General features: G+C 51.7%; 1 protein-coding gene across 1 annotated transcript in view; it reads left to right on the top strand.

Annotated features, from left to right (window-relative positions):
• Window positions 1-12,818: 12,818 nt before the first annotated feature.
• The window catches only part of ntng2b (netrin g2b), a 56,406-nt gene continuing 56,130 nt past the window's right edge, over window positions 12,819-13,094 (top strand). Inside the window, exon 1 of the mRNA XM_062559016.1 lies at window positions 12,819-12,864. Coding sequence (XP_062415000.1) covers window positions 12,819-12,864 — 46 coding nt within the window. The remainder of the gene's footprint in view (window positions 12,865-13,094) is intronic.

The raw sequence follows: 13,094 nt of genomic DNA, 5'->3' as shown, positions 1-13,094 counted from the left end.
CCCCCCCCCCACTCCTGTCCTCGCACCTGAATCACTTCCTTTCAATATGCACCTCACCGGCGTCCTTGTCCGCGCGCGACTGAGGTGTCAGCGTTTTATCAGGAATCGTTGGGCTGATGGCCTGTCCTCCCACCTTAAGGACGTGGCGCGGCGAGGGTGGGGGGCGGGGGGGGGGGGGGGATGGGGGAGAAGCGAGGCTCACCTTTGCCGGCGCTGACATTTTAATTTGTCACCGTTGGCCGTCCTGTTTCCGTCAATAGCGCTTCGATGCATCAGAACAAACGCCACGGGACACGAGGGGATTTCTGGATTCGATACTATTGATACAAACCTCTGATTGAGGCCTCTCTGCCGCGGCTGTACTCGGCGTGTCAGGAGGAGCCGAGGAGAGCCAGAGATTACAGCAGATCACGCCGGAGGAGATAATAGAAAGGTCAAATCTTCAAACGTATAAATCTCCATTTAAGCACAGGCGTGTGAGGGCATAACGAGGTCAGCCAGAGAATTACAACAGTTTCCCCAAAGCAATGCTTCATTCCTGTGGATCTTTGTATTTTATTCTTTTCTTTTTTCTCTTGGTTTCAGCGGCTGAAGAGGAGGAGGAGGAGGTGACGGAGGCGGTTTTCTGGACGTGGTCGACGAGGTGTTTGGAAGCAGAGTACCCACAGTACCCGTCCAACTCAAAAGCAAGAAGATTGTCTCTAGTGGAGCAACGTGGGGAGAGATTATCTTGCGGGTCGAAGCTGAGACTGCCGTTAATTTGCTGATCTTTGGTCATAAACCTCAGTAACGGACCTCGTGATGTTCTTCAGACGTGTCTGTCTAAGCACTAAATGTCAACGATCGCCATCAAGTTACACTAATAGAATGTCCAAAAATGGCCCGGATACGAACTAAACGCAACATATTGATTACCAAATGCAGAAAGAAAGACTTAGTTACTCTAATGGTTCTATTCTATTGCAAAGAAAAAAGAGGGAAACATTTGATGTGAACAGTCTCACTCTGGTTTACAATCACTGTGAACTGAACATATTTGAGAGCATAATGGCAAAAAGTCCTCAATCACTTTTCCAACTCTTCCTCACTGAGGGCCGGTCATTAAGCCCGTCTCCCAGACGTCAATACGGGTTTGGCCCACCTTGCCCCCCCCGCGGTGCCCTCTGAGACCCCGCCGGTGCCTCTGTGCACGCGTCAGCAGAAACAGAAGCCACCGTGTCAGACCGTTGCCCCCCCCCCCCCCCTCCCTCCCCCTCTCTCTCGTCCAGTCCCAGGGGCAGCGGGTCAATCCTAATTGTATGCTAATCGGAGCGTTGCGTCTCTCTCTCTCTCTCTCTAACCGCTGACAATCGATGGGGTGACACCGAGGTATTTGTTGCCAATGCAAAAGAGACAAAAAACGGGCACGCAGGCCGCGGATGCCGAGGAGCAACTCTGTATGTGCGTGTCTGCACACGCCAAAGTGTGAATCGCCACTTGTCGGTGACGAGGGCAAAGCGCAAGTTCGCCGGCTTTTTTTTGTTGATGTGGACGATATTAACGTCCTCCCATCGTGGTGCCAAACCACGTGGAACGACTAACGCGGAGCGCGTGAGTCAATCCAACGAGTGGCAGGGCGGAACCGAACATGACTCACCTAAAAAAAACACGCAGTGAGCTGACGAAACATGTTGTTGTTGTTGACCTCGGCTAGTTAAACTAAATGATTTGATTGTAATAAAAGCTGTTGCTTATTTAACCTTCTGTGTCCCCTTTGCATGCCTCCACCCAGTTTCATCTTTCACTCCACCATCTTTTCTATTCCTCACACATCTCTGATCCCACACCATTATCCGACCAAATCCCCTCCCAGCAACCCAGCCTTCTCTCCTCCTCCCCACCTTCTCTATTCCTCGTCATCTATCCGCCCTCATCCGCCCCGGACGGGGTCCCTGGGTTCTCCCCCCCTTCTCCACCTCCCTTTGCCCGCACCTCTTCCCCCCCCCTCATCCCGTCCCAGAGGCCTCCTGATATCGGGGTCAGTGTAATCCCGCCATACGTAATCTCCCGTTTAATCCTCTCAATCTCCCACGATTAAACACAAAAAAGATGTCCGAACAAGAGCTGGCAAAACGTTGCGCAACAGGCTCCAGTGGGTTTGCCTTCGGGAGGAGATGGGGGGGGGGGTGAGGGAGAGGGGGGTGAGGGAGAGGTGAGGAAGGTAACGGAACAGAACCAGCGTTGATTCCCCAAAAGCTGCACATCAGAGGAGCCGCTCTAACCTGCGTGTAAAACACCTCTGCGGTGCTTGTTTCCCCCCCCCCTGAATGGAAGACTGCGTGAGTTTGGGGGTACAAAGAAGGTCAGCCCAGGTGATGGATTCTGAGTGAGAAGCAGCGCGTCTGTATTCCGGCGAGGGGGGAGAACAGGGTGCCTTAAGGTTAACAACGCAGAGATCTTCACCATCACTCACCAGCCTTTCATCTCTCTATCCCTTTACCCCCCCGCCCCCCCCCCCCCCTCCCTCACAGCTTAAAGAGGCAGCGCGGGAATCCGCTCATCACGACGTCCTCTGTTCAGCATCTTCATCGGTCTTTGCTCAAAAGACGTCTGCGTGGTGAAAACAAGAAGAAAAAAAAAATAGACAGACGGGAAATCTGGAGTCCAAACTCAAACGCTGCCCTTGAAAGAACAAAAGTGGGAAACTTTTTTTTCTTCCGTTTGCAAGTTGTGACATTAGAGCAATGCGAGGGCCTGCTGTCCTCCCACAGGTACAAAAACAAGGTCATGAACACACACACACACAGTGACTGGTCCCGGTGTGTGACGGGGGGCACAGCGGGGGGAACCAAAGCCGACGGTGCCTCTGTGGATCAATCTCGCGAGGGCAAAGAGAGGCTGCCCCCCCCCCGGGAGACGGACATGTGACACTTTACAGTCAATTCACCATAATGCTGCTTTAAATACTGTCCAACATCTGCTAACTCATTCTGTCACTCATTATTGGGGTGCGCCGAGTATCATCATCGACCACTGGTTCACCATCTTAATTTAAGATGTACATTGGCTAATCATTCCTTGGAGCACAACTGAGACTCACAGGGAAGTTATTAGTTTTCCAAGTATAGAGTAATAAATTAAAAAGAGTTGGACAATCTTAACTTTTGATGCAGTGACGGCACATTGAAGTTATTGGAGTCCATCCTGAGGGGCACGTGAATGTGTGCAACCTGCTTCTTGGCAATCAGTTGGGCGGATGAACGGGTCCTTTGATCCGCCTCTGTCCATCGCTGCCACATCGGTTCAAGAGCCACGTCTCGACCAGACGTCTGACCGCGTTGAAACCCAAAAATGTCTCCAGCTTCGGCCTAAAAAATGGCTTGAATTGACCCGTTGATGGAGCTGATGGAGATAGAAACATCCACTAACAACGTCAGATGGTGTTTTATTTTTTATTTAGTTGTTATCCTTGTCTAAGTGGAACGCTGTGTTACATTATCATTCGTGAGCTGGTTCTGAATGAGGCTTTTTTTGTTTCTTCTCCAGTTTCCCTCTGGATCTCTAGAGCGTCGCTGTGGGTCTTTTCATGGGATTTACTGACCATAAGAGAACGTAGAACGTAGGACATTGCGAGCCTTGTCATTTCCAGGAGCTGCTGTCCCTGTTATTCTCTCTAACCCACACAACGGCGTGTGAACCGCTTCTCTCGGGGTCCGGTGTCGGTGACAATTGCTCACAGTGCAGGTGTCCTTGTTACTCTGGCAACAGAGAAACACTTTTTAGAAGAAATGGCTGTTTTTTTTTTAAATAAAATGTATTTTCCCTGTTAATGGACCCTTTATAAAGACACACACACACACACACACACACACACACACACACACACACACCACCTTGTTTTTGCACAAAACAAACACTGCACAATCCGATGGTCACCCTGGACTTTTTGTCACGGCTCTCCTTGGTCGGAAACCTTGAGCCCCGGGGGGAGGGGAGGGGGGGGGGGAGGGGAGGGTGAGGAGGGTGAGGAGGGGGGGGACAAAATCCAAGACATTCGCCCTCTCTCCTTTCACACACTTCTGAGAATCCGATACGACCGGAGCAGCACCGGCCCGCTTCCCTTTTTGCTAAGCACTCCGTCCATAAGTGAGCAGGGATACAGAGAGAGAGAGGAGCGTGTGTGTGTGTGTGAGTGTGTGTGTGTGCATAACAGCAAGGGAAAGAGATGGGAAAAGGGTTAATGGGTGCAGCACAGAGCAGAAGGGGAGAAGGGGGGGGGGCACATGCTGGACATCCAGTATTAATTTTTTTTGCGTGTTTTAAAGTGAAAAAGATACAAGTGTGAGTTTAAACGAGCGCAGGAGGGAGTGGAGGAAAGTCGGGAGGAAAAGAAAACAGCTGGCTTAGAGGAATGCGGAGAAGAAGCAGGAGAAGAAAAAAAAAAACCCTCATGTGAAGACGAACCTGCATAATTCATGTTCAGCTCCTTTTAGAAACAGCAGCTTCATCAGGACAGGGGCCGCTTGACTGTAGCAATGCAGAGCGTGTATGTGTGTGTGTGTGTGTGTGTGTGTGTGTGTGTGTGTGTTAGAGGGAAGTGTGTGTTCCAAAATATTCTGCTTGTAGTGGCATGGTTTGTTAGTTGTGTGCTCTCTCTGTGGTTGTACTTTTTACCGTCAGGGTGTGCGATGTGTCAAAGGACACAGATGTTCACTTGCATGTGTTTTTTGTGTGCGCGCGCGCGCGCGTGCGTGTGTGTGTGTGTGTGTGCCACTGGAAGTGGAGCTGGGCGCCTTCACCTTGCTCTGCTCTTCACCCTCACTCTCCCTGACTGCACTCTACAAGGCCATTAGAGCTCCCCGAGGCCCGCGGAGGCTGCTCGTCTCTGTGTCTGCTTTCATGTGTCAGTGAGTGGGCTTCAACGCGCGTTTGTGCGCGCGCGCATGAGTTTGTGCGTATGTGTCAACCCCACAGAGTGCGCGGGGGGTTGAAGTTGAACGGTAGTGTGTTTTTGCCCGAGCTGTTTCCCGAATGGACGCATGCGGGCGCGTGGAGGCCTACTTTCATGCTCCTGCCTTCATTTTACCCGGGACGGCGGACAAAAAGGCGCGCTTCTTTCTTCCTGTTCCGCCCAGGTGTGTGCGAGCGTGTGTGCGTCAAAGCATACAGTGCGAACCCCTGCTACTCCAGCAGCAGCAGCTGCAGCCCTGTGCACACAGTGCGTGCCGCCAGAGAAAAAAAAAAAACAAGCCCTCGGTTGGGTGGCGAACAGGAACTCGGCAGGCGGCGGCGGTCTGATCAAAAGACTCCCCGGGTCTCTGAAACACAACAACTCGGGCTCCACCAGTGTTGACTGCTAGATTAGCGCGCCGAGAACAAACATCGACACGCAAATAGACGGATGAAAAGAAAACAAAAAACTACTTTTTTTTAAAGAAAAAAGTCGGCACTCCCGCCCACTCTCCTCGCAGCCAATATGTTAAAATGTGACAATGCTGTTGCTGCTCTGCACAGGGAGACAAAAAAAAGGAGAGAAACGTCACAAAGAGCAGCGTCTTAGTCACAATGCAAATATCGTCGCGGGAATCATGGGGACATCAACTTTCAAGTTTTGTAAACTGACTGAGCAAAACCTCCACTAATCTGCACGAGACCCCAGAACGCACACACAGGGAAATGTGTTTGTGCTGCATCAACTGTGCTGTGAAGAAAAAGCAATTCTTCAAGCAAGCAATGACATAAATTGTATTGTAATAAAAGCAGTGGCGTTAAAGTTAGCCTCGTTTAGGACCCATTTATGTCGGAACAGCCTTTCCTTCCAGCGTAAAGGATGGAGGCCAAAATGTAACGTCACGCTGTGTAAAAATACATTCTACAATTAGTTTGAAGCTACAAGGCTTCAATGGTCTGGATACGAAATAAAGTACATTCCTGGGCAGCTGTGATCTGCAGTGATAGTAGCACAAAAATAAGTTTTTGTTAAATTGAATAAGTGAAGCCTGAAATGGACCTTTTCTTCATGATATTTATGTCTTCTGGTCGGCAGAGCGCGCGCTAAAGCTCACCCTGGGGTTTTGAGCGTGCACTTTGAAGGTTGTTTGTGTTTTAATGTTATTCAGCGGAGTGACTTGATGAGCCGAGCGTTTGTCGGACCTCTTCCTGTTACTTTGAATCATCCAAGCGCTCTCATTAGAGTGGACCTTTGAGCTTTGATCCGCAGACCGATTATCGAATATTTACCTCAGTTGGCCTCTGACCTTTGCAACATCCCCCCCACCTGCTTTCATGTTGGGGGGGGGTCATGGGAGAACACAGGGAGGCCCTCTTCTCGGTGAGAGCGCGCGCCAAAAAAAAAAAAAATCGACTCAAGTCCGCCCGCCAAACAAGCGGCTTTTTTGATTCTCGCTAATTACGCACCGGTTAAACATTCCGCGCGTGTTTCTCTCCCGCTTCTCGAGTGGAGACGCCCCCCCCCCCCCCCCCATCCTCGGACGAGGCTCGTCAATTAGGAGTACAGGCCGAAGCGAGGCATGTTAATTTAGCGGTAAAATATTCCTCCTCCGGCACTAATTAGGTGCTCGCTGTGGTCGAGGAGCGCCGCTCGCCAAGGCGAGGGCAGCCCGCGCCGCATAGCGCTCCCCCAGCATCGTTTGGCTGACCAAAGCAGCTGCGCTAACAAGGAATTATTTTAATTAACCGGTGCCGCCTTCTGCGGCTTAACGAGCCCCGTTTGAGAAACGAACCCGGCGTCTCGCTGCGGCCCCCAGAACCGCCGATCGTGTCGCCCCCAAAACGAACCGAGGCAGATGTGCGGATGGACAGGGGGGGGGGGGGGGGGGGGGGGCAGATCAGAGGAGTACATGCGTTGATAAACAAGTAGCCCAACTTGGAATGCGTCGGTCAGACTGGCGCTGACGCCGGCGAGGTGTTGGTGAGGCGGGAGGGAGTCGAGGTTCAGGGACACGACGCACAAACCACAGCCGCCTTTCACCCCCGGAGAGCCACACAAACGAGATGATACATTTCCTGTGTGGACGTGGGAGAAGGACACTTTTTTTTCGCCCCCCACCCCCCCCCCTCCTCATTCCTTCCGACCCTGAGTCAGAGAGAGAGAAAGGGGAAGGCTTTGGAACACCGCCCGGTCTCCTGCACCTCAGCGCCAGAGGACGGAGCCCCCGGTGGCGGTGTTTGCTCTTCGGTTCCCCCCCCCACCTCCAATCGTCCTCAGCATCGGGTGGCCTCTGGAAGCCCCGCCTTCACCTTCAAAAGGCAACGGCAGCCGCGCGCAGGTGACCCTGCAGAACGGGTGGTGGTGGGTGGTGTTTGGCTGCAGATCTGCAGAATTGCAACTGTGACAATGTGCTTTAGTGTCCCCGTATGGATGCAGCGAGGTGACAGCACAAGTGCAAAGCGGCGTCCCTGTGTAATTCCACGTCTGGAGGGGGGGGGGTGAAGCCTCAGCTGACACATCGGAAACCCCCGAGCAGAGAACCACACCGTTAATCAAAGCGCTGCACCACGTGTGTCCCCCCCCACGAGTCTAACCTCAGGACGAGGTTAGACTCTCATTACGTCTGCGCGGGGGCAGGAACTTTAAATTAGCCGGCACGGATCAATCATCAGCCCGCTTGAATTTACCTCGTTTCCCCCCCCCCCCCCCCCTCGAGGCCTCTAATGCGCGACGCCGCACTTCATCTGCACATCACACGTCTCGCCATCATACTTAGCCCCCCTCATCAAAAAGCAAGCGATGCCGCCGGCGGAGGCAGTCAAGGTCACCCGCCGAGGGCCTGGAGGTGTGTGTGTGTGTGTGTGTGTGTGTGTGTGTGTGTGATGGGAATTCACTCGGTCCGGATTGATTCCTCCTGTACGTCCTAATGATCAAATCCTGGGCGGCTTTAGAGGAGAGTCCGGCCTCCTTGGCGGGAGGGTGGAGGGAAATAAGATACTTTAGGTGCATACAGTGAGAGAGGAATAACCGAAAACACGTTTTTTTATTTTTATATTAGTATGAATTCAACAAGCTCGCAGATGAATGTCTACCGGATCTCACTGAATAGAAATTCCTTGATGGACCCGTTTCCTGTGTGGATTGTATTTCCCTCCCTCTTCCCTCCCCAACAGAGTCAGTGCAGAACCTGCAGCACTGAAAGAATGAGCAGAAACCCCTCGTCATAGAGAAAGTGTCCCGGGTTTAACCTGCAGTCAACCTTTTACAGAACAAGTCCAATAGGCCTCAATCAGTTCCTGGGTCACCCCGAAGGCGCCCAGGGTCACCGATTCAGCATCGGACCCAATGTGCGACACGGACACCCCCCCCCCCTTTCGGTTTTTGAGTTGCTGCCATTTGAATGATGGAGAGGAGTGTTTGCAGAACATCGTGGTGTCACAGGGGAAGTTGAACCTTGACCTTTTGGATGCAAATTGTCCTCACTTGATTTTATCGTATCAGAAGTTTGGTTGTAATTGAATTGGAGGAATTCTTCTTCTTTCGCGTTCAGGCCGTAAAATGTCTCCTGTGGACGACGAGTTTTTGTCCCACAGCGGACAAAGAGCGCAACAAACAGCCGACAACAATCTCCAAACATAAAAAATGGGGGGGGGGGGTCTGTGGTATTTCTTAGGTCGCACCCCCCCATAAATCAGACTTGGTCGCCAGAAACTCATTTTGGATTTGAACACGTCTTCGCCGGCTATGATTGAGCAAGTGGACGCGTGTGTGTGACAGTGCGACGCGGCACTAATGAGATCCCAGAGCGACGCTGGAATTAGTGCCTTTCACACCACCACCACCCTCCTCCTCCTCCTCCTCCTCCACCCACGCCTCCTCCCCCGTACACCTAGCAGCCCCCTAATTCTCCCAACACTTGTACCGGCTTTATTAAAAGCCGGACGCGAGGCCCCGGGGGGGAGGGGGGGTTTGAAAAATGAGCTGAACTCAACCTGGGCTTTGGGCTTTTTGTGCTTTCCGGAGGAACGGAGGGATGTGACCCATGAGGCGCCGGAGTAGCATTCCCTGAAAAGCGATGCAGGAGGACAGGGTGGAAGCAAAGAACCACAGTAAGAGGTAGACGCGTTTGGAAGAAGGCGAAGGTGTCCGTCCGGCTCACACGGCGCCAGAGGAGTAAAACGAGCGCTCATCAAAAGGACCGCTTTTAACGAGGAATCAGCAACCGCAAACAAATTCAGATTTGAGAAATTCACTCTGGTCTCGTTGAGCTCCTCTTCCCCCGTCCATCAAAGCGAGAACCAGTGATTTCTACAACATCTCAGTAGCTTGTTGGGAGATTTGTGCCTTTTTTTCGTCTTTTTTTTTTCCACCTGGATTTCGCTTTTGTTTTTGAAAGTGGTGGTTGTGTGTCACAGAACAGCAGGGAGTGTGTCCTTCTAGTCATTAAGGTGCGTTGCTGGGTCATTAGCAGTGGAGCAGGACTGCAGCACGAGAAGGCACGGTGCACGAAGAGAGCGACACACACACACACACACACGGAATGAGCGTGGGTGGGTCAGCGCTGTCTTCTACCCATGGCTTCGCGCTACAAATGATTAAAGCCAGAGAAAAATGTGTGTGTGTGCAAACGCAGGAAGAAACACACACACACACACACAAAGATGGAGTCTGCACAGCGGCGCCCCAACACACACGCAAATAAACAGCTTTTGATCAGCTTTCAGGAGAAAGATGGTCACAAAAATAACGAAACGCCGCAAACGGAACACGTCGCGCTGCTCGGTGATACGAAAAAGACCCGCTGAGGTCGACTCTTAGACGCCGCCTGCTGCTCGCCCCCCCCCCACCCCCGTTCCTCTGGCTCGCTCATTAGACGGGCACATTAGCCAACTCTTAGAGAGCCAAAGCAAGGGAAAAGAGAGGCCCCGCGGCAATGTGACCTTCTGGGGATGGCGGGAGGCCAGGGGGGGGGGATTCTCTGACACCACTGATGTCGTCCCCCCCCCCCCCCAAGTTCAGCCCCGGCTCAGAACACAAAACTCTGATGCGACGCCGCCGTTGATTGACGGGGTGGACGGAGTGAATTTTAAGCACCGCCTGGTGATGGCTGTCGGCACATTAACCCTGGAAGGCCTGTCGGGGGGGGAGATCTGAGGCGAAGGAAGATCCTGGGTTTGATTAAAGCCAGGAGGAGTCACGCGGGAGCGACGACTGCTTCTGGCTCCTCGTGGATCCGAACCCGGTGAATGAGCTTCATGTGTACAAAATGATGATGTTTACAGACCTCGAGACTGCACTCTTTGAAAAGTAGCCGGGGGGGGGGGGCCGCGTTATTAAAGGTTGCCTGGGTGGTTTTTCTTCTTCATTCTAACCACTGCAGCCGTATCATATTATGTGGCCGCAGCTCCGAGGCAACACTTGAGAGACCTGCAGTGGCCGAAGCATCACCGGCGGGGACCCGTCACCGTCAACGCTTCTGCAGCGTGCTCCGCTCAGCGCCGCACTGGTTTGGCGTGGGCCAAACTGTATGGAGACGGATGGATGGATAGAGGCCTAAAAAAAGACATCGCAATACCAGAGGTTGTAACCCGTCTTTAACTGTATTTTTCTGTTTAAAAAGGTTGCACCGTAAAAAAAAAAAAGACAAATTAAAAAGTAGCTGAGATCGTCATACAATACACAATCACCACGTTGCAGGTGAAGCCACAGTCGAAGCCCCCACAACAAAAGGGCCGGATGCTACCGAAGCCTCACTGGCCTTGCAAAGGAGGCCCAGGACCCGGGGGGGGGGGGGGTCAGAGGGCTCCTGCACTCGCCCAGGAGGTTATAAGAAGGATAAAAGAGGATAACGGGGATTATCAGATAACAAAGGTCTGGTTCAAACAATCCCGACGGTATGAATACAAAAATAATAGCATCTCTTGTAGAAGAGCAATTCATGTGCACAGTAGGATTAATTATTAATTAATTCATGACCTAAAACCTAAAATTACACGTGTATATTTGCTTGAACTGATCAATAAAAAGATACACACAAGAGACTCCAGCAATGCTTCCAAATGAGTGATGGTAGCAGTGTTGAGGGGAGGAGGGGGGGGGGTTACGTTGGAGGGGGGACTTTGGTGGGCACCGCTTTCAGCTTCAATACACACCGTTCTCACATAGGCCGAGGCGCGTGTGTGTTTGTATGTGTGAGGGAGGGGAGGGGGGCGGTGGTGCTCGATGTCTTTATTCTGTCGTCTCACTGTGGGGAGGGGAGCGGAGGGGTTGGGGAGGAGGGGGGTAAAGTAGGTGCTTACACGGCTCAGCAATTCCCTATGACTGTGCCGGCGCCGGGGGGCAACCACACATCCAGCGATAATCACCGTGTTTGGTGCCATTCAGCTCACACAATGAAAAGCACGCACACACACACACACACACACACACACACACACACACACACACACGGGGGCACCCGCAATGCCAGGAGGGACACGGGGGGCTAATCCGACTGTGATCTGGTGTACGGAGGAATGTCACAGGCTTACTGAGAGGGTGTGTGTGTGTGTGTGTGTGTGTGTATGTGTGTGTGTGTGTATTCCACATACTCATTTGCAATGATTCCTACATAAATAAGGATCAATGTTCAGCCTGCACCTTTGTTAGAAGTAACCGACCCCCCCCCCCAGCCGGAGAGATAGAGTTATGTTTCGCAGAACGTGGAGTTGGAGTTTCACCACAGTTAAAATGGATCATTGTTTGGGGGGGGGCGAACATTGAACCACATTCGGAACAATTTTTGGGATCCATTCAGTAGATGTGACGCTATAGTGAGCCGATGAGTAAAAGTCAGAGGCTCATCAACGGTTGTTTTTAATTCCAAAGGGGGCTTCATTGGCATCGCATCGTGTGAAACAAGTAAAGTAAAGATCTACTAGAATACGGACTGTCATCCTCAAGCTTCAGCCCCCGGCTCGTTCCATATAGGACGGCCAGCGTGCAATGACACATATTTCAACACTCCCTCATCAAAGCGTCCCTGTTGCTCATCGCTGGTGTGGGTGAGTTCCCGTGCGTCCCTCCGCTCACGTGATCACACAAACAAAACTGCAATAACAGGAGGTGGAAGGAGATGGAGGGAGGGGGGGGGGGGCGGAGGCTAAATTAAACAAAATAGAAAAGATGAAGCAGAGTAGACGGAGAGCGTTGAAGCAAACAGTTTGTTCTCTCCTGGGAAGGATCTGTCCACCCCACACATATCCAGGGATGGAGAACCAATGCTCCCCGGGGGGGGGGCCCGCAGGTCACGGGGTCGACGAGTCGGGAATATCACCCCACCACAACAAACATTTAAAAAAAAAAATCTAATTATGGCTGATATTATTTTCCAATTTGCAGTTTTCGAAAGCACGACGATGTGAAGCAGGAGCACCGCGAGCGCACCTGCTGGACAGGTGGGGAACGGCCCGAGAGGGACGACCACGAGTTCCACACACGAGTTCGGGTTTTCTGGCGACACGTCGTCCGACCGAATCAGAAGGCAAAAAGGATGAAACGCTCCGGCTCCATCGAGATTGTCGTTACTGCGGATACAAGCAACAGCGGCACACGGAGCAAAAAAAAAAAAACGCTATCAGTATTCAAAAGCTGGCAAAGGGGTCACCAAACACTAGAAAGATGAAGAGCTGTCAGGCCCTTTTTTCATTTTAAGAACAGACAGAATGTTAATACGCACATTCAGGAACCGGCACACTGGGTGAATAATAACAGAGGAACCCTCGCTGAGAACTACAGGTTCAAAAAGGCTCCTAACCTTCAAAAAGCCCGGTAAAAAAAAACACACACAACTCTGAACTTGAGGACCGAGCCGCCGAAGCGACACCCGACGATGAAATGATTTAAGAACATGAGAATTGGGGTCTACTACCACTACTACTACAAAGATACCCGGGGTGAGAGGTCATCGGGCCAGCAGCTGCCCCCCTCATGTCGGACACACGGGGCCCAGGTGTCACGACATCTCCAGGACTTTGATGGGAAAATACTCCATGCATTAAAAGTTAAATACATGAGAATATTCCTTCTCTTATTGACGTCAAGTACTTTCTCTTTAATGCTGTCCCCAGTCAATAATAAGTTTTCCTTATGAAGCAAAAAAAAAAAAAAAAAAAAAGCATCCATT

The sequence above is a fragment of the Pungitius pungitius genome, chromosome 18 (assembly GCF_949316345.1).
Source record: "Pungitius pungitius chromosome 18, fPunPun2.1, whole genome shotgun sequence".
NCBI classification, from domain to species: domain Eukaryota; kingdom Metazoa; phylum Chordata; class Actinopteri; order Perciformes; family Gasterosteidae; genus Pungitius; species Pungitius pungitius.
The sequence above is the reverse complement of the archived record's forward strand: the minus strand, read 5'-3'. Positions and strand labels throughout refer to the sequence as shown.